The following is a 20,110-nucleotide window of genomic DNA, read 5'->3' as shown; positions in this document are numbered from 1 at the left end:
TTTTTTTTTAAATAACAATTCGAATGACACATCAAACGCTCTCATCGCACATGGTCTACGTGAAACAAGCCATGTTTTTAATAAAGACAAACAAACACATTGTTGTACTACACACAATTTCCAGTTTTCCCGAACGAAAATAAAAAGGAAAACACTGAGTTAAAATCTTAGATGCACAATACATCGAATATAATATAATATGTATATAATAAGTATAAACAGAATTTATTTTTTTATATATAATTTGTATACTGATATTTACAAGGTAAAATTAAGTAACATTATATCCAAAAGCAATTTACACAATAAAATTATGTACGGTTATAAAGTGCGTCATTATTTTACCCTCACTCAAATTGTACCTAATTATCTAAAATGTTCAGTACGCGTCTATCAGGTCCAATTATGAAAGACATAATTTTTTGATAACCAGTCGAGGCATTACACAAGGCAACACAAATGCATCGTATAAAGACTTCTTAAGAAGATCTTTAACTATCTTAAAGGAACACATTGCCTTGGATCGGTCGAGTTGGTCTTTGAAAAGCGTTTGTAACCGTTTTTTATAAAATGCATATGGGTAGAAAGATGTTGTAAAAGTAGAATACAATGATCCACACAAACATGCCTCAAAATTGCGTGGTTTTCCTTTTACCTCGTCGACTAACACGTCGGCCATTTATGGGGGTCAAAATTTTGACTCCCATAAATGGCCGACCGTGTTAGTTCGCACAGTAGAAGGAAAACCACGCAATTTCGAGGCAAACTTGTGTGGATCATTGTATACTACTTTTAAAACATCTTTCCAACCATATGCAGTATATAAAAAACGGTTACAAACGCTTTTGTTTTGACCAACTCGTCCGATCCAAGGCAACGTGTTCCTTTAAAAAGAATAGCAGACAGTGAACAAAGCAATGGGAACACGACTGCTAAACGTTTTCCCCCATTCTTTAACAATTCTATAATAATTATTGAAAAGTGTGGATGGTAAACAAATGTCAACTGTTCAGTGTCTATAATAATAATATAGCCTTTGTCGTCCATACAGTCGACAGTCATCTGTCAGTTAGTCAATCGATCACACAAAATCAAAACAAAATATCAGACAAACATACGAGTATGCGTCAAGGAACAACGAACACACAATTGCAGTCAATGATATAAACTCCGGTTGAGCTACACGTCTGTCATTGTAAGTGTTTAGTCATTAGTCATGGTGTTTCAATTTGTTTTTAAAACTTCTAAAAATTTAAGTAGAAGTTTGTCAGTGCAATGTAAAAATAAGTTACTTCCAATCAACCCATCAAACTTCTCCAAGAGGTTTTGTTCTAGGGAACATGTCAGAATTGTCGCTGAATTGTCTTAGAATATCAAGTCAGTCATTCATTCAGTCAGTCAGGCTGGCAGTTAGTAGAAAGGTTTGTCAACGGTTGGATATTATTGTCACTTCAGTCTTCGACCTGTCTGTCTGTCGCTGTATTTGCTGTCCTTCCACGTCAAGTTATTTTGTCTTCTTTGTAAGTCCTACTTTTGCAAGCTGTCATCATCGTGTATGTCATTTTATTAACTAAGCTCAGTACAATGTTCGATTGTTTTCGTCTTTCTGTCGTCAATTGTAGTGGTCGAATAGTCAGAAATGAGTCCGTTGGGCCAATTTGTCCGTTCATGTAGTCGTAGGCCTAGGTCAACAGTATAACGAGCTCGAATAATGCACTGTCAGTATTCTGACGCATGTGATATTGATTTGATTAATAATCCAGCATGATTCAGCTATGGAACATGATACATTTTGTCCCTGTTTTTTTTTTCAACTCAATTAAATAAACATTTTATTCAAACAAGTGTTTCTTCAAAATGACTGTTTAACCCACATCCTTTTCCTAGTCAAAGAATGGATGGAGTCAGGTCCATGAGGCAACCGAATGTTTGCCTTTCGTAGGCGGGAAATATAAAATTCGTTAGTTGAACCACATACTTATTTACAATGTATTTCACTTTATGGAAACTTATCAAACACAGGTGTTTCGATGAACCACCAGTGACGGTAAACTAGAACGATGAGAAAACTGTCTAGTGTACGACGCAATGCAGGGCAATCTCTTCTTTTCACCACTTGGTGGCGCTGTCTTGTCACAAGTTAAAACCAGTTTCACCATGTGTCAAAAAGTACTGCAAAAATATTGTAGGCGGAACCACACCACATAATGCCACGAAACGAGTTGTTTTCTTCAGCTGTCTGAACTGTAAAAGGTAAGAAACAACTTTTGTGTTGGACCTTGTAGTTTATAAAATAGAATGGAGAAATGTCATGCTGTAGTTTCGGTGAATTTTGGCTAAACATTTCTCAAGACGGCAGTGAGGGTAAGAACACGTCATTGGTAAACGTCTTGTTTACCTCTTGATAACCAAATTGGATGCATTGATTCGAGTACCAGCGAGTGTGCATATTGTCCGTGAAACGTGTGAAGTGTTGACTAATGCACTGGACACCTTTGGTAATATTTTCAAATACCAGTTCAGTATTCTCACTTGTTGTATCCCATTTTAATATTATGCATAAAATAAGACAAACATCTATGTGAAAATTTTGACCCAATTGTTTGTTTAAGTCACAAGGGGACAATGTCAATGTCATGCTTGGCAAGTTGTGGCACCAATTTGTGTGCTTTCAGAATCAGATGCCTTAAATAAGCTTCAGGCCTGAAGTATTTTATTATTTGAGTGAGACATTACCTCTTTCTATTTTACTTCAGAGGGAGCCGTTTTTATACACTGTTTTATAATCAGCATCTCTCCATTGCTCTTAGTCTTTACCAAGTTTTATGCTAAATGTTTTTTAAGTTAAATTAAATTAACAATTTAATTGATTTTGCTTGTTGGTGTTTGATGAACCTTTGGCAATCATTGTCTGTCATTTACCCAGAAGGGAGAAGGCCACTCTCATGAAATTGAGCAGAGGCTATTCCTATTGTTATCACTAATTGCTGGGAGCATTTGGAAAACTTTCTGTATCCTGCCACCATGTGTTCACTCAGTTTTACCAAAAGGAATAATAATGTATTTTTCTGTAAATTAGATACAATTTTGTTTCATGTGATGGACGGATTCAGAAACTCCCTTTAAGCGAGGTGCAGGGGATTGTTGTAGCTCATATATTGACCCATTTCACCTGACTTCATCATCAGAATAATCTTGGATGCGCCATTTTGGTGGTCAATGTCAACGTGTGTTATTCAGTGGAGTGCGCATTTTTAGGTGACGCTGCGTTTACACGTAAGCCTATTGACCACCAACATGGTGTGACACGCGTGCAAGGGGTCAATAGGCGGGTTGGGTCTCCACAGTTCTACCTGTACATTTCTGATTTTTAAAGCATGCTCTTGGTGGTCAATGTTGATTATGGTACATACAACATTCAATGTCCATTGTTAACTTCAGTAAAGTTTACAAACAACCTTTTCATATTTTGACATTAACAAGTTTTAACACAAAATTGGTCCAACCATCAAATACCATGTGAAATTATTTCCTGTTGAACATGATACAATATATTTGCACTAAACTGTGAATATATTTTAACTTTGGTAAGAACATACAACAGACAGTTTTTTTCAAACAATTCTCAGGTGACTTTGAGGATGTGATCAATGTCTTTGGAACCCCTTCTGAACACTGACCCAAATGGTGGTAACAAAGCCCAGAAGATTTAGAGGTAAGATTTGGCCATAACATTTAATGATATGGCCCAATTTCATAGAGCTGCGTAAGCAAACAAAGTAACCAAGCACAACAAAATTAAGCTTACAGATTAAGGTTGTTAGCCAATCTACTGGTTTCCTTATTATCTGCTCATATCTGCTTAGCAGACAATTGATTAATAAGCAGCGTTTTCTGCTCAAGCAGCTCTATGAAATTGGACCATGGTGGTATGTGTCACAACTTTCACCACAACTTCTGCCCAGCTTTTTTTTACAGAGTGGGGAATCCTGAGGGTTGGCTGGGGTGTCCGTCACCGACCACTGTGGGCAGAACTCTGCACCGTATTCAGTTACACATAAGCCAGTAAGAATTATATATGAAATCCTGTCCCCGATGACATAAGAAATCATTCTTCAATTTGACCTGGGTTACTGCCAGTCTATGGGTAGTCTGTCACAAAACTCTTGTTTGTACCCTGTGCACCCACAAAGTGAAGAATGAGTCATTAATAAGATTTATAATGTGCCACTGAAGTTTCTATAACTACCTGTATGAAAATAATAACAATACTATCTAAACAAAAACAGGTCAGAATTGACCCAGAATCTGGGTCGCATGGGAGCCTGACCCAGTCTGGGTCGGCGTGAACCATTTCTGGGTAGGTATTACCAGGTATGTCTGTCATAATTATCCAGAAAGGTTCAAACTGACACAGAATCCCACTTAACATCAAATCTGAAAAACCAGTTTCCTGGTCAGCCTGAACAATAAATGGGTCAAGTTGACCTGGATATTGGTCAAGCCCCTCTGGGACCATTAACTTGAATAATTCTGACCAAATGTTTTTAGAGTGTAATAATAACTATGTACCATTTACAAAAAGGCTCTACTAAATACAAATCTCATTGGTCATATCCAACCGCCATATTAATATAAAAATCCACACATAGGACCAACAGGAACAGCGACTCTCTGATAAAGATAGACCCTTTCAAGCTTTTGAGATTACAAGTTTTTGTATCGATAGCTCCTATTGATGGAAATGGACAATTTGATTTGAAAGAATCTACCACGATCATGTGGTATTCACTTGTCAATTCGAGAAATGCACTGTATGCTGGTTATCATAAAGCACTTGATTCATGGGTGTCATGGCCGACCGATTAAGAGCACCAAATTCAACTTCTGGTGGTTAAGTCATTGGGGTGTGGTGGGTTTGAATCCCTGTCATGACACTTGTGTCGTTGAGCAAGACACTTCAACTGTTAACGCTTCCTCTTCACCCAGGGGTAAATGGGTACCTGTGATGGCAGAGATGGTTCTTGTAAATCATAAAGCTTTAGTATACTACATACTTGGCAACACAGGTGTCTTGAAATGAGTGCCATGAGTACCACCAAGTAACGGTTGTGAGTGATTTTTTGCCAAGCCACTTGTATTAATAATATTATCTTTTCAAGAATAAGATGAATGATTTGTAAATTGGCATCTCACTTTGCTTTGCAATTAAGATTAATCAAAAATTTAACAGATCAATCTGAACTGTTTGTGAAATCAGACCCCAGGTAGGCTACATCCAAATAATTTATTATGTGGTGTTATTATTATCTTTTTTTCAGATTGTGCTAATGGGAACACCTGGATTAAAATAGATACTGTGTCACAAGAGTTTAAGGTAAGGTCTTAATGTTGTTAGTAAGTTTTTACACACTTTGTGAGTATATACAACAACAAATATTTTATATCTCAAAATTGTGTGAAATACAAGGTATAACTTGTGTCGCACTGATTTTTGAGTAGAATATTTGTATGGTTGATGTATTTCCAAAGTGCTTTGTTGGCACTGGAAAAAGGGCCTTTTTGATTGCTGGTACCAGAACTTACATCAAAACTGCTTTGGTAAACATGATGTCCTTTTACAATAGAGCTCAGGATTAATCAAATCAGGATTAATGGGAGATCCAATTCAGTTGAGGGGTAGTTTTAGTGTAGGTCTAGTGCAAGGTTCTCTCATGTTGGTCCACATATTATTTTTGAACAAAGATGTTGCTGAGTAATTAATTGCAAGAGGTGTTGGTCTGAACTAGTATGCTTGTCATACATTGTTTTGGGTCCTGTTTGTTTGCTGGTGTTCTTTCATAACCAGTTCTTTAGAAAAATCCACATTTTTTTTCTGTTGAAAAATCTTGGCTTCATCACTTGGGATCATTTTTGATGAGAGGTTGAAGCAAACAAAAAAGGGTGTGCTTCTGGCCATGTTATTTCAAGAAGATTGATTTACAGTAATACTGTTTGCTGCCACCTACGTCTGTAAAACACAATCCAGCAAGACCAATGGATAAGCCTGTACCACAAGAGGGCTCAAACTATTTCCCAGGTCCTTGGTCCATATTTAAAGCATACATTGAAAATGGTCAACTTTTAAAGGGAAATAATGGGCAAGTTCGATCAGCGACCATTTGTCAACCATATAGTCAATAGTTCATGGTTACCTATGCATGAAATACATCCTAGGTACCAGGCAAAATCGCCCAATGGTCGACAATAGTCAACTTAGTTCTTTGATCGAACTTGATTAATGACTGTCGCTGTTACACTGATGGTTCTTGTGATGGAGTCTGTACACAATGTACATGAAGTAAAAACACTGGACAACTAGCAGTCACTTGGGCAATAACCCAAAATTGACTGTTAGTTCTCTCATTACAATGCCTATAACAATACCCAGTGCAATAAATGTCTCTATACATGAAATAAACACCTTTTTATATTGTCATTACCATAAGTCCACAGCAATTGGACTTGTTTTATCCGAAGTAATCAATTTCATGATACCAATGCAAAGCTCAATAACAAGGACATTGTCACTAAAATAGTCTATTGCTGAGTGTACAATACATTGCAAATCGTGCATTCCTTTAAAATAAAAAAACCAAAGGTAAACAATAAAGGAGTTGGGTGGATAACCCAGGAAAGGTTTCCAGTACTATACAACAATATTCAGAAATCTGTGAATGGCTATACCCCATGCAGTCACTTCGAATTCTGTGAAACAGGTTTGTGTCCAAACAGAATGTGGTATTTCGATAATTGCGGGAAGACTAAGAAAATTATCAAATTAAAACATAATGATTTTATATAACTTATGTTATTTAACAGAGTAAAACCAACACAATCAAAACACACATTCATTATCACATACTAGGTTTAGGAGCTCCATTAGACATGTATTATATCACTTTGTATAATACTATTCTACTAAAACAAAAAGGCAAACGAATTTTGCCTGTATAAACAATGGACCACAAACATGAATATCTACCTAATATGGAACGTCAGCTGCCTGCAGCTTGGTCTGTTCTGCCAGTTGGTTAATTTGCTCTCGTCCCCTTAATCGTTTTGATAAGCACCATAGTTCATGGAGACAGTCTAAGGGCCATGTCACACGAGGTAATTTACAAGGAACCAGTTCCAGGCAATCTCCAAGAAGGAAAGGCATTCGCATTTCAATGTTCACGTCTTTTTCTTGTTGATCGTAAGACAATGCTACAAAAGTGATCCTGAAGCATGCACTGCAGTTGGTTGCCTCCAAGTTGCCTGCAAAAGTTGCCTCGTGTGACAAGGCCCTAAGTCTTTAATTATTCATGGGTTCATGGTGAGCTGAAGAGATTGATCTTTTTTTAACAAAGGGTTAGGGTCACTGATCATGTAGGAGAAAGTTCTTGAAAATTGGTATTTGATAAAATTAAAATAAAATGTAAATTGTAAAAAGAGCAGCACCAACGAGTTGGATTAGTATGAATAATCATTGACTCATAATTTAGCGATGGTTTTTTTTTTTTTTTTTTTGTGGTGAGGAAACAGGCAACAATAATTCAATCAACCAGTGTAAATGCCATTTTGTTTTTAGATATTAGCATAGGCAGATAGGACTATTAGTTTGAACTACAATGGAATTAAAGTTGGATGTACACTTTGCTAAAACGCATCTGTTGAATGTGATCCAATGGGTTGGGACTGAACTTGAGTTCACATGAGTTTTTCTGGAACGGAGGGATCCAAAAAGTCGTGATTAGATAAGCTTGATATATCTGATGTTGGTACCATCATCCTTTGTAACTAAGTGTAGGCTAATGAGCTACATTCAATAATGGCTACATTCGTTGCTTTCATTCGTTGCTTTGTAAAAAAAAAAACCAGTCACCCGTGTTTGCTTGAATAAACCTCTGTAATACTGTATAACGAAAGAATTGCAGTTGAGACACCCCAAGCACCTGAATGAATTCGCTCAGCCCTGTACAACCCTGCCCCTTAAGCCCAAGCAGAGGGAAACCCTTTCACACGATAGAGACGGCTAGCATGGTGGCATATCAAGAAAGAGACAACTCGACCCCTATCAAACGTTTTGGGAACAGACAGTGAGTAGTCTCATGTCGAAATTTTAACCATCAACAAATTTCCCAGCGAATCGGTTACGATATTTTTTACCTCAGGACAAAACACTTAACGAATATCTAGAAAACTATGAGTTTTAAGAGCACTTTCATACAAAAAAGGGTAGTATATTGAAATAATTCCGATATAAGAGCCTGTCGCTGCGGGGAATACGGCGGCACTAATTTATACATTCCCACAGTTTGGCTCGTTGTAACTCAAACTTAAACCCTGGCCATAAACTTTTCTTAACGGTCTTTATCCGTTGGGGTCGACTGTTGACTCTCTCCTTGGGAACGAGGTTGTTTACGTCATCACCTAGTCAATTCTTCTTTGAAATCTGACTGAGATTCTTTAGGTCTACCAGAGAGGATACGAGTTGTTCCCAAGAGTGGGGAAAACTCTTCTTGTACGGCAACGGGTGTCGGAGTAACGGTTTATCAGACAATGGTCTCCGTCTCGCATGCGTTCATTGGTATGCTGAACGTGATGTCTGTGTCACTGTACCTCTTTTTGTTCGGCTCGTCAAACTTGACCTCGTGCTGCGGATGGGACTGGAGCTTCAGCCCATTGGTGTTCGTCAGTTCCGACCGGATCAGCTCCTGTTCCGCTACCGACTCCGGTAACGTGGTCTCTGACACACAGTTTTGCATGTTACTATCGTACCTCTTCCGGTCCGAGGGATTGAACGCCGTGTGTTGTTTGTTCAATGCAGTGGTCGAGGAGCGGCCTTTCGGACAGCCCCCACATTGAGACCACGTCTCAGGCACGGTTTCCAACTTCCTGCCGCTTCCACTAAAGCTGTCCCTCTCGTTAACACCTTGCATGCTCAAATACTTTGAAGTCCGTTTCTCGTAGGCATCGTCCTGGTCGGCATAGTTTACTGTGAGAGGTTTCTCTCGTTTGTAACTGTCAATTTGTCCCACCAGCCAGTACGTGAGTAGCTCCCCCTTGCCCTTCATGTTCACCAGACCCCGTTCCTCCAGGAAGTAACCACCGATTGTTTCTAGATTATCCACAATCTCTTTACTGCAGTGTATTTTAAGAGCTGCAATGAAGGAAACAAACTTTAAATTCATCCATCAACAAGGTATTGCCATAGGTGGTCAACCATTTTGAAACAAATTATTATTATAGACCTTCTTTTGTTGACAAACAAACCGCCTTGGTTGGCATGGATGGTCGGCCGAATTTTAGTAAAACACTCAATCGTAAAATCGGATGTTTTAACCAAGTTCAACATTTTCTTCAGTAATTTGGTAACATTGTTACGAACAGGAGCGATATTTTCTTGGTTTTGCATTTACGGCTTTCCGTAGTTTCCAACCTGGGTTAGCAAAAACTCGGGCTGTGACGTTGCAAAAGAAAGATCTAGACCCTGTTAGATTCGAAACGTGAGACCCCTATTTGCAGATTTGAAACAATATGGAAACTTCCGTTTTGTTCACCTGCTAAATGTCAATCTTAGCTGACTCTGTTGCACCTTTACTGTGTGATGTATTGAACAAGAGAAGGAGTCAATATTGGACTTACGTAAACCATTGGACTCCATTCTTGACGATGTGTTGACAGTGTCTCCAAACAGACAGTATCGAGGCATTGCGGTACCAACCACCCCCGACACAACTGGACCTGATGAATAACATACATTTGCTAATGTCAAATGGCAGCTGATGAAAAATCCGTCGATTTTTTTGTGTGTGCAGTTCGTAACCTGGAAATGCACATATCCTCCAACCGAAAATGTTCACTTTGTTTTAGTTTGGTCGGCTCGGCAAAACATCTGCAAGTTCTTATTAAAGTACATGAGTTCTGTTTTTTCTTTAGTCTGACCGATCTGCCTTAACGTGTGGACATTCGATGGCTCCATGTTTCAGTGTGTGGATCACTTGTCCTACTTTATTAAAATACCTCCCAAACTTGCCGGGACATGAGTGTTAAAACTACTTGGATAAATACCTATCCTTGGCGTGTAGAATAAACTGCGTTGGCTCCCTGTTTTAGTGACTAACGCTCAATGGTCTTACTTAGTAACCTTTCAATCTTGCTAGTACTTGTCTGAGTAAAATAAAGTTTAGCCAATGTGCTTTAACTTTACCCAAATCAAAACCTATTATTGGCTTATAAAATGGACTTTTTGGGCTGTTTGTTTTAGTAACCAATTGTGTGGCTCATGGTCACAGTCAGTAACATTCCAAACTGGCCGATGCTTAGGTGAGCAAAAGAGAGTTTGGCCAATGTGCTTTTAACTTGCCCGGATGTGGACCTATTTTTAGCTTATAGAAGCGACTTCTGTGACTCTGTTTTAGCGTCAATATTTTGTGTGGTTCAATGGTATTCCACTCAAACTGGCCGATGCTTGGGCGATTAAAAGAGGGTTTAGCCAATGTCTTTTAAACTTACCCGAATGAAGACCTATCCTCAGCTTTAGACGCTCGTTGGGTCTGTGTCTTATCTCAAAGTGTTGAACAGCATCTAAAAGGTGCAATGAAGTTGAGGCGATCTCTCCAGCGTGTCTGTCGTTGTGTATGGGTAAGCCGGAGACCAGCATGTAGGCGTCGCCTATCGTCTCCACTTTGTACACATCGTAGTAGCTGACGATGGCATCGAAGAGGGAGTACAGATCGTTCAGCATGTCGACGATCTGTTGAAAAAAACACATCATTAGTAATAGTATGGGGGACTTTGGAATGCTAGGTGGCAGCAGACTTACCATGTTTGTGGTTCTGAGCATGCGCACATAACCGAGAACAATGGGTTTTAACCTGGTATTAAGTATGCTGTCACCTGGCGTTGCCACAACCGTCCCATTTAGGTCTGTTTTTTAAAGTCGGTTTTGGAAGTCTGCTGCCACCAAGCGTCAGACGTGTTTGCTAAAGTACCGGTGTGGTCCTTTCTTTGTTTACCAAAGGTGTAACATAATTACCTGGAAGGGCGTACTCGCTGATGACAAGGCAGTGAAGCCGACGATGTCACTGAAGAAGATTGAAACAGAGTCAAATGACTCGGGTACCACCTGCCGACCTCGTTTCAGTTGATTTGCCACAGGCCTTTGAAATGAAAAAGAAGTAAGAAAGTTCTTATTGTCTTAATGTATATAAGACATATATACATATATGTATATAAGACGTATATGCTCACTGGAAGGACTCTACTAATCAAACGCTGATTGATCTGTTCTGGATAAAACGGGGATCGGGCTTGGCACCAAACACAACCCAGCGCCTCCACGAGATTCAAATCCACAGCCATCCACATTCTAGAGTCCATGTCATAAACACTAGACTACCCATCTATAGCCCGGTGACCAGAGGGCCAAGTTGATCGTGTAGAACTAGGGAGAGGGATCGCTGAGTATGAGGTGCTTGGTGTGCGTCTGTGTAAGACACATACTAATATATTGTTCTTATATCAAAGATGGAAGAGTCATGTTTTGAACTGTTTACCCTTTTTCCCTCAATGTCGAGGGTACCCTAGACCGTGTTATAATCACTGGCTGGATCGTCACAATGACCCACACTCAGGCATGTTATATATGCCTCATCATTGAAAGGGCAAGAGCACCAAGGCATTTCCCTTGGCAGACACCCTATTTAAAATGGTAAATTTCTAGCACCTCAAGGGCACCGAGGCAAGGAGCAGGGTGCATGACGGCAATGAATGTAACGAAGGCAAAGTAAAAGTCCTGCATACTTACATCGGCAACATCTGATGCAACAAGTTATCAGTCTTCTTCTTCTCCTCTATAAGCTGCTGGGTTCTGTCCTCCACAATACCTTCCAGATTGGTGGCATACTTCTCCATGATTCCTATCATGTTATCCAGAATGTTGGACTTCCTGTGAACAAAATAAATGCGTTTGGAAAGACACGGTACTTTAAGCTGTCACAATATTGGTGTTGTTTCTCCTTTTCACGAGATAAGACTAGTCTTAACTCATTGTGAAACCCACCCTTGGGCGGAAAGTAGGAAATCGTCCGGAACTACTACGTTCACTTATGTGGATCAAGGGGACTTCTCATTTCTTACTTCACTGCCGCAGGGAGAGTTCTTATTATTCTAAACGTTTCGACTAGCTTGCTTTCGTGTACGTCAGGAGACAAAATGACAAAGGATGTATCAGGGGAGAAGTACCCCTTAAACATGAGATGTTTCTATGAAAAGATACAGGAACTTACATTCCCTTGTTGAGCGGCTTTAACCGGGACCTGATTGTCTTGAAATCTGGCCTGTGTTCCGGTAACTCGTCCCAACACTCCTGCATGATGTGGATGACGCAGTCTGAGCACTCCTCAATCTCGTTCACGTTGGGTCTGAATGGCTTGGTGTTTTCCAGTGGGTATGTCACCCTGTGAACGATCTCTGCAAAACCACGGACAAAATAGTTTCAAATTCAGATTAAACGCTTGTTGACTATTTTATTATGTCTTCGGCCAGATCCCATTTCCAAATGCGCATGATGGAAGCGCAAAGAATTGTGTATGGAATCTTGAGTCCAAACCGGTGAACATTATTACTCGGTGATTTTGAAGTAACCGGTAACTGACAACACCTTCTGGCAAATTTACAAGTAAACTACAGGAACTGTGCTCGGTTCAAGATGGCACGTGCGATATTTGAGTATTCCATCACCAGTTGTTGATGAATGGCTCGCCCAAAATGAATGTATACTTCTTTGCATACGAATGTTAGCTGAATAATCTTAAACACTGACAGTATATTCATCAACAAGTGACTGTTCTGTTGCTAATCTGTGATATACTGAAAGGCAATGTATTGAAACTGTGAAATTCAAAGTGAACAAAGTTGATGCATATCTTAACCCTTAGTGGACCCGACATGTTGACTCCACAAAATGGCGGACCGTGTTAGTTGACTTCACAGCAAACGTTTTCAAATGCTTTTTCAACCCAAAGCGCCCACTCCAAGGCAACGTGTTCCTTTAATAACACAACATTGAACACACCAAAAATGACTTGATTTACCTTTAGGATTAAGGACTGTATTCCCAAATGGTCCGTTTCGTAGAATGATCTCGAAGAGAAGGACTGCGAAGGCGTATATATCTCCCTTCTGGGTACCCGTTGGAGGTGGACATGGATCCCTGAGCAGTTCGGGTGACTTCCATAACAGACCTTCAAATATTCACAATAATTTATATGAGATTAGTCCCCATAGAAGACAAGAAATACTTACAATACAACCCATTCAATTCTCACACTTTAAAAACTTCTTCTGAAGGCGCCCTCTTTTGAAACATCCCCCTTGAGTCAAAGTTAGTTTCCAGTAAAAGAGACAACATTTCCGGCGGAAAGATTTCCTTTATAATAAACTAATAATGATATGCAGGGAAGTTTACTTTAATTTTCATTTCAATTAAATATTCGAACAAAGAATTCCTTTTGGAATGCCTAATAAAAGACGCTGACACTTACATGGCTCTGAAAACCACAGCCAGTGTGGCAGGACATTCTGTTTCCGTCTTATAGTAATAGCGCCCTCTTTTGAATCAATCTCAATACTGTGTTTTCTCTGTTTTCATTTCCTTTGTTACACCACACTGACTCTTCGTCAATTTAGAGATCCGCAAATCAAACGATAGTAATTATTTATTTTGTGCTTATTTGAACATTTTGTTACCAACTCGATCTCAATGACTTTCTGTACTTTGCTGAATTAGGTTAACTCGGCAATTGTATGAAAAGAGGAGGGGGGGGGGGGGCGAGAACTGTACTGAACAATTTCCTAACAGCTTCTAAAAGCTAAAAATTAATAGGTTACGCTGTGGGACATGCACCGGGTAAAAACCTTATATGAAACCGACAATCCCGTTTTCTTGTGTTTCAGACCCTTCCGCACTATACTTGTTCTTTTGTTGAACATTTATGCGTACGTGCTTAAAGGAACACGTTGCCTTGGATCGGTCGAGTTGGTCTTTGAAAAGCGTTTGTAACCGTTTTTTATAAAATGCATATGGGTAGAAAGATGTTGTAAAAGTAGAATACAATGATCCACACAAACATGCCTCGAAATTGCGTGGTTTTCCTTTTACCTTGTCGACTAACACGTCGGCCATTTATGGGGGTCAACATTTTGACTCCCATAAATGGCCGACCATGTTAGTTCGCACAGTAGAAGGAAAACCACGCAATTTCGAGGCAAACTTGTGTGGATCATTGTATTCTACTTTTAAAACATCTTTCCAACCATATGCATTTTATAAAAAACGGTTACAAACGCTTTTGTTTTGACCAACTCGACCGATCCAAGGCAACGTGTTCCTTTAAATGTGAACTTGGCAATTGTATGAACAGAGGGGGAAATGACGACTGGACTGAACCATTTATTAACGGCATCCATTTATAACAAGTAATTAATAATGCAATAAGTTTACTTTCATAGTAGGCGTGCTCTCCCATGTCGGTGAGTTGCTGGTTAGACTTGAATCGCCATAGTCCAAAGTCACATATCTTGACCACCCATCTGCTGTCTACTAAGCAATTAGATGATTTCAAATTTCCATGCGTGTGGATTTCCGAAGAATGCAAAAAGAGCATTCCCTGTTTTCGAGTGGGTGAAACAAGGACGTTATTTGAATTGGATAGTTTCAAATTATACTGGAGTCTTTTAATCATGTATTTGTGATGATGTGTTGGGTAAGTCACCATGGTAAAAGTTTCAAATACATAGTGACTGTTGTTTGCACGTCATGTTTCTTTAAGAAAACATCCACGCTGATTTCTAACGTATCTGATATAACTATTTTGAAATTATGTACACTGTAAAAGACACTGGTTGGGTATTTGCTCATGCTCGTATTGGTAATGGTTCAGTTATGGGAGACATCGGAACGCTAGGTGGCAGCAGACTTACTTCTCATTGTGTACGTAGTTCCGAGTATGCACACATTACATAGAACAGTGGATTACCTGGTCTGCTGCCAACTAGCGTTCTTTGAAGTCGGTTACACAACAATGTGAAATGGTAAACCAAGCTGTCTTACAACATGTTAAAATGTTTTAGCATTAACCAACGTTTGTCCGTTGTGCAGTATAGCGCCTCGGAGAAAATGTATTTGGTAAATAGAACTTAAAATGTTATCAATATTATAAATTACAATATTGAGTAATACTTCTCAGTAATAGATATAAGAGTTGCTTTTTATAAAGCGCTTCAGCATTCAGTATTTTCCTGCAAGGTATGTGGGACAACGTTTGGATTATAAAATTTCCTCCTTTCACATAGCGCCATGTAATGGTTTACAAGGCGCTGTGGTGCAATATGTAGCCAATCAAGCCAGGAACACCTGACGAACTCATTCTCTTTTACAACAAGTGCACAATGGTTATTTTACGCGCTTTACATAACCCACGGGACCCAAGGTTTTAGCCAGGATTTTGTAAAAGGGTGTCCAAATTTGCTGGAAATTTTAAAACTGGGTGTCCAAATTGTTCATTTACAATAAATTTACATGTAAATGACAGATGAAACAGGGTGTCCAAATTAAAAACAGGGTGTCCAAAAGACACCCAGACACCCCTCTGGCTAACACTATGACGGGACCAACATCTTTATGTACCATCCGAAGGACGATATGGCTATTTATTTACCTTTATGATATCACCAACTATTGAAGCCACAAACATATTGTCTAATTTCACCTCATCGTTTGCAAGTATATCCTGCAGGTACAATCACATAGGAACAAAAGAGTGATTAGTGAAAAAAGTAAACAATTGTTAATGGCCTGACGTTTCGACCCCAGCAGTCTTTCTCAAAAGCTAAATTACAACTCAACAAACATGAACAGGTAACTTAGTGTAACATAAGCAGTGATGTAAAAATTGAATTGAAGTGAAGTGATAATACACGAATGGAGTTAGAAAGCATACAGAAAAAACAAGGTGTAGAAAAAAACAATAATAATAGTAATAATAATAATAATAATAATAATAATAATACACACATTAGAATGTCCTTACAAATTTCATGATTGGAAAATATTTCGCAGGACTATTATATTTGACTTGTAGTTTCATGATTTGAAATTATTGCGCAGGATTATTATATTTAATTTGCAACTTCGCTTGAGTTGTTCACCCCTTCGCCACGAACGTGATTGTTTAGTTAAGCTTTGGCGCTATCGTCTGTATGAGTAGATTGTCTGTGTATTTAAGTAAAATAAACAATAAACATTAATATAGCAGGATGACATCTGGTATATGGCAATCCTTCAAACCGAGGTCGTATACCAAGGAGGAATTTAATTAACATTGAACGTAAAAAATAAAAATGGAAACAAAAACAAAAACGATTTCCGGCAGACTTTGAAAATTACATGTCTCGTATGGCTGCTACCGCAATTCTGTTTGTGCAAGAAAACACCCCGCAAAATAATCAATTAATTATTAAAATAACAGTCAACTGAACTTTAATAAGCACTTCGTGCGAGTCAAACAAATGAGAGTTACGTAATGGGATAGGCAAAAGAAAATATATTTATAAACTAAACATTGCGCCTGAAGAAAATAATTGTTCTATCCAGAACGAATTTGTTTTAATGACGATTAAAATGCTTTGGATAGTTCCAGCTGCTTAAAAAGGACCACCAACCAATTAACAATTCTCCAGGTGACTGTTCTCATTTCAGTCAAGAGGAAATCTTTTGCTAAGATCCCCGCCCCCAAAAAATAAAGAAGATAGTTATGAAAAATATGAAACTGTGTCATAATTCTTGACAAGGCTTTCCAAAGTGATGTTGGACTAGGGCAAATACCATCTGGGCTCTTAAAATAATTTGGTGGGTTAATACACATTAGTCACAAGTTCAGATGCAGTTCAGACACTTGTGGTAATTACTCAAAATAATTATTAGCATAAAACCTTACTTGGTAACGGCTAATGGAGAGCTGTTGATAGTATAAAACATTGTGAGATACGGCTCCCTCTGAAGTAACGTAGCTTTTGAGAAAGAAGCAATTCTAAATTATTTGAATTTGATTTCGAGACCTCAGAATAAGATTTTGAGGTCTCGAAATCAAGCATCTGAAAACACATAAGTTGTGCAACAAGGGCGTTTTTTCCATTTTTCTCTCGCTGCTTCGACGACCAACTGAGCTCAAATTTTCACAGGTTTGTTATTTTTATGCATATGTTGAGATACACCAAGTAAGAAGACTGGTCTTTGACAATTACCAATAGTGTCCAGTGTCTTCAAAGGCAATACTAAACAGATGGTTATGTATTCCAATATAACAACTTTCAAGGTGTGTTAGCTTCACTCTTTCGACAGTACTTTGTTCTGTGCACTTACTAAAACACTTTCTTCAAAACTGTGGACAACACTGTGTTGACGTTTGTAAGTTCACATTTTGTTTCAAGTCTCTGCATTGTATAAACCTCTTCTGTTTGTGGATCCACACTTCCCATCGTAAACCCTTTGACTCAACTATTTTTAAATTATATGGTTTCTTGTTGTATTACCTGTAAACTCCCTTTGGGACAATATTCCGATATGATGCAGATATTTGGCGAATCTATGCAGGCCCCGATGAACTGGTTCAAGTGCGGATGACGAATATCCCTAAGCTGTAGACAAAATAGATACCAAATAATATTAACGAACGGCAAGGTTGTGATATTACTGTTAAACAGGGGCAAATAAACATACTGCTGTCAATCGTAAAGGGTCTGGGTACTGTTTGTTGGACATAAAACACAATCTCCATAGATTTGCATACATCTTACTTAGACAGTTTCGAGTTACTAATGGTAGAAAGCTTCCCTAAAATGTTACTTTCTGAGACGCTGTAGTTTTTTTTTGAGAAAGGGGGGGAAACAAGTCACGAAAGTTAGTTTCATGCTAAAACTGAGACGAAACTTTGGTTTACTCCTTTCGCAAAAACTACAGCACATATATTGCTGTCGGTAAGGGACAACGTGATTGTCAAGATCAAAATTCAGACTGAATAACTTTCTCCCAGAATATACTCACTATTTTCAGTTCTTTCTTGACTTCTCTATTGATGTCAATATGCCTCTTGAATATTTTCTTGACGGCTACCATCGCTCCCCTGTACTTGCCAACATTGGTGAAGATTTGACCTCTCAACCCGTCACCGGAAGCTCGGCTCTCAGTAGTCATGATGCTTACCTACACATTAACATTATTGCATTTAACATTAATGATAGTTCTGATACTGTGCTTTTCCCAAGAACGTCTGTCATTGGGCCAGTAACGTTATAGTCAAAATTATTTATCAGCTACATGAGGAGTATGCAGCCTTGTGGCGCGCTTGTTCGTACACAATATCAACTTCTCGCAGGTACCCATTTATACCCTTTGGGTGAAGAGAAGCAGTAATAGTAAAACATCTAGCTCAAGGACACTAGTGCCGTGCCGTGGGATTCGAACCTTCACAACCAAAACTTGAACTCAATGCTTTCAACCACTCAGCCATGACACCCTTTTATGTTACCCAATATATCCACTTTCATGCCAAAATGTGTGTTTCAATTATGTTTAAATGATGTTGTTCTTCTGTATGACGATGTTACTATATTATGAACACCACTGTGTGAAATACAAAACATATTATACATGAAACTTTTTGAGTTAGAAGTTTTCGTTTCCAATTATGATCTAGATTCTACAGTGACCACACAGGCAACCATAGATAACCTCTCCTTGCAATATTGCTTCTTGATGGACTACTATAACATACGAAGTTGTGACTGGATATAAACGTACACGCTATGGGACACTTTTAAAGGGGCACCAAGGCCAAGACTAGGGGCAACTGAGGTCATGGCCTCTGTGACCACCGTGTAATTCCAGGCCAGAATTATTGGCACAAACCGAAACCAATAAATGAAATGATTCCCAAACCTACCCGACTCCCCATGGTTGTAGTCGACCCATCTTGACCTTTGAACTTGATTTCATGATAGTCTATTCTCCACAGTAGTCTTGCAAGCTCTTGTTCATATTTCCATACTCTGTGTGGGAAAACCAAATCAAAGTAACACGTTATTTAATGACACAATAAACCGTACTTAAAAAGTGTATGTAACGAATTTCATAATCACATAGAAATAATCATGCAGAGTCTTTCTCGAAGTCTTCGAAAAAGACTCTGCTTTGTTCGAGACGTCAAGTAATTTGCTTTCCAGTTAAATGTAAGTCCATTTGTTTGGTGAGCAGTTTGAAACAGTTAATTGTTTTGTCTCAACTTTATAAACAATTACTCTTTAGATTGGAATTTGTTGTCTTTTTGAAGACATTTCTCTGTATTTATTCTGCACTTACCTGTAAAAAATGCCACCGATGATTGATGTGATTAGTAATAAACTCCCTAAAACAATACCAGCTATCTGCACAGGTGATAATGTGAATTCTTTAGGCTTGCACAGTTCGTGTTTGAAGCCACACCTCGGCCTGTCTGGTGGTACCTTGCCAGCTACCCAGTCTATTGGGACGTCCTGGAGTAGCTTTAGGGACTGGTGAAAGTAGTAATAGAAACAAAAGAAAAAGAAAAAAATTAGGCCTTGAATTAAACGCAGGTCCAATGGTCTTCATGGCCTTTGTTGTCCTTGTTTATGGCCTTTGTAAAGATTTTCCAACGAAAGTGCCCTTTGCAAAAAGAAAATGGCCTTGCCCTTTCAAAATGTTTAAAATTATAAGTTTCCAGGCTTGACGTTTACCTTCATAATGGATTCGAGGCATTGTATGGTGAGCATTGGTTTGCGGTAACATCATGTTTGTATCTACTGTACTTGCATTGTAAATTGTATTTTTTAGAGAACTGTTTTCAGTTCATGATGTTTTGGGGGTAATGCAATGGTACAAATGATTGGGGCAGTACACATCAGTTGCTTTAGAGATTTTCCACATAATCTAAGTTTTTGAAAACATAAACAAAAGCAAACAAACAACAATACAACTTGAAAGATAGACAAACTTTCAAAAAAATCA

The 20,110-nt window shown here is 38.7% G+C and overlaps 1 protein-coding gene and 1 long non-coding RNA gene across 2 annotated transcripts in view; one reads left to right on the top strand and one right to left on the bottom strand.

The window, feature by feature from the left end:
- Nucleotides 1-2,835: 2,835 nt before the first annotated feature.
- LOC139943842 (speract receptor-like) overlaps nucleotides 2,836-20,110 on the bottom strand; it is a 118,182-nt gene continuing 100,907 nt past the window's right edge. The window contains exons 7-19 of the mRNA XM_071940678.1: nucleotides 19,445-19,635; nucleotides 19,029-19,134; nucleotides 18,131-18,289; nucleotides 17,620-17,724; nucleotides 15,747-15,818; nucleotides 14,531-14,696; nucleotides 13,122-13,271; nucleotides 12,315-12,498; nucleotides 11,834-11,974; nucleotides 11,063-11,186; nucleotides 10,540-10,780; nucleotides 9,670-9,768; nucleotides 2,836-9,184 (exon numbers count right to left, since the gene is read on the bottom strand). Of these exons, the coding sequence (XP_071796779.1) occupies nucleotides 8,577-9,184; nucleotides 9,670-9,768; nucleotides 10,540-10,780; nucleotides 11,063-11,186; nucleotides 11,834-11,974; nucleotides 12,315-12,498; nucleotides 13,122-13,271; nucleotides 14,531-14,696; nucleotides 15,747-15,818; nucleotides 17,620-17,724; nucleotides 18,131-18,289; nucleotides 19,029-19,134; nucleotides 19,445-19,635 (2,346 nt within the window). The 3' untranslated portion in view covers nucleotides 2,836-8,576. The remainder of the gene's footprint in view (nucleotides 9,185-9,669; nucleotides 9,769-10,539; nucleotides 10,781-11,062; nucleotides 11,187-11,833; nucleotides 11,975-12,314; nucleotides 12,499-13,121; nucleotides 13,272-14,530; nucleotides 14,697-15,746; nucleotides 15,819-17,619; nucleotides 17,725-18,130; nucleotides 18,290-19,028; nucleotides 19,135-19,444; nucleotides 19,636-20,110) is intronic.
- Nucleotides 3,632-20,110, top strand: part of LOC139943843 (uncharacterized) — a 140,873-nt gene continuing 124,394 nt past the window's right edge. Inside the window, exons 1-2 of the long non-coding RNA XR_011786896.1 lie at nucleotides 3,632-3,715; nucleotides 5,322-5,377. This is a non-coding gene — a long non-coding RNA (uncharacterized lncRNA). The remainder of the gene's footprint in view (nucleotides 3,716-5,321; nucleotides 5,378-20,110) is intronic.

The sequence above is a fragment of the Asterias amurensis genome, chromosome 11, assembly GCF_032118995.1.
Source record: "Asterias amurensis chromosome 11, ASM3211899v1".
Classification (NCBI taxonomy): domain Eukaryota; kingdom Metazoa; phylum Echinodermata; class Asteroidea; order Forcipulatida; family Asteriidae; genus Asterias; species Asterias amurensis.
This window is presented reverse-complemented; position numbering and strand designations above follow the sequence as displayed.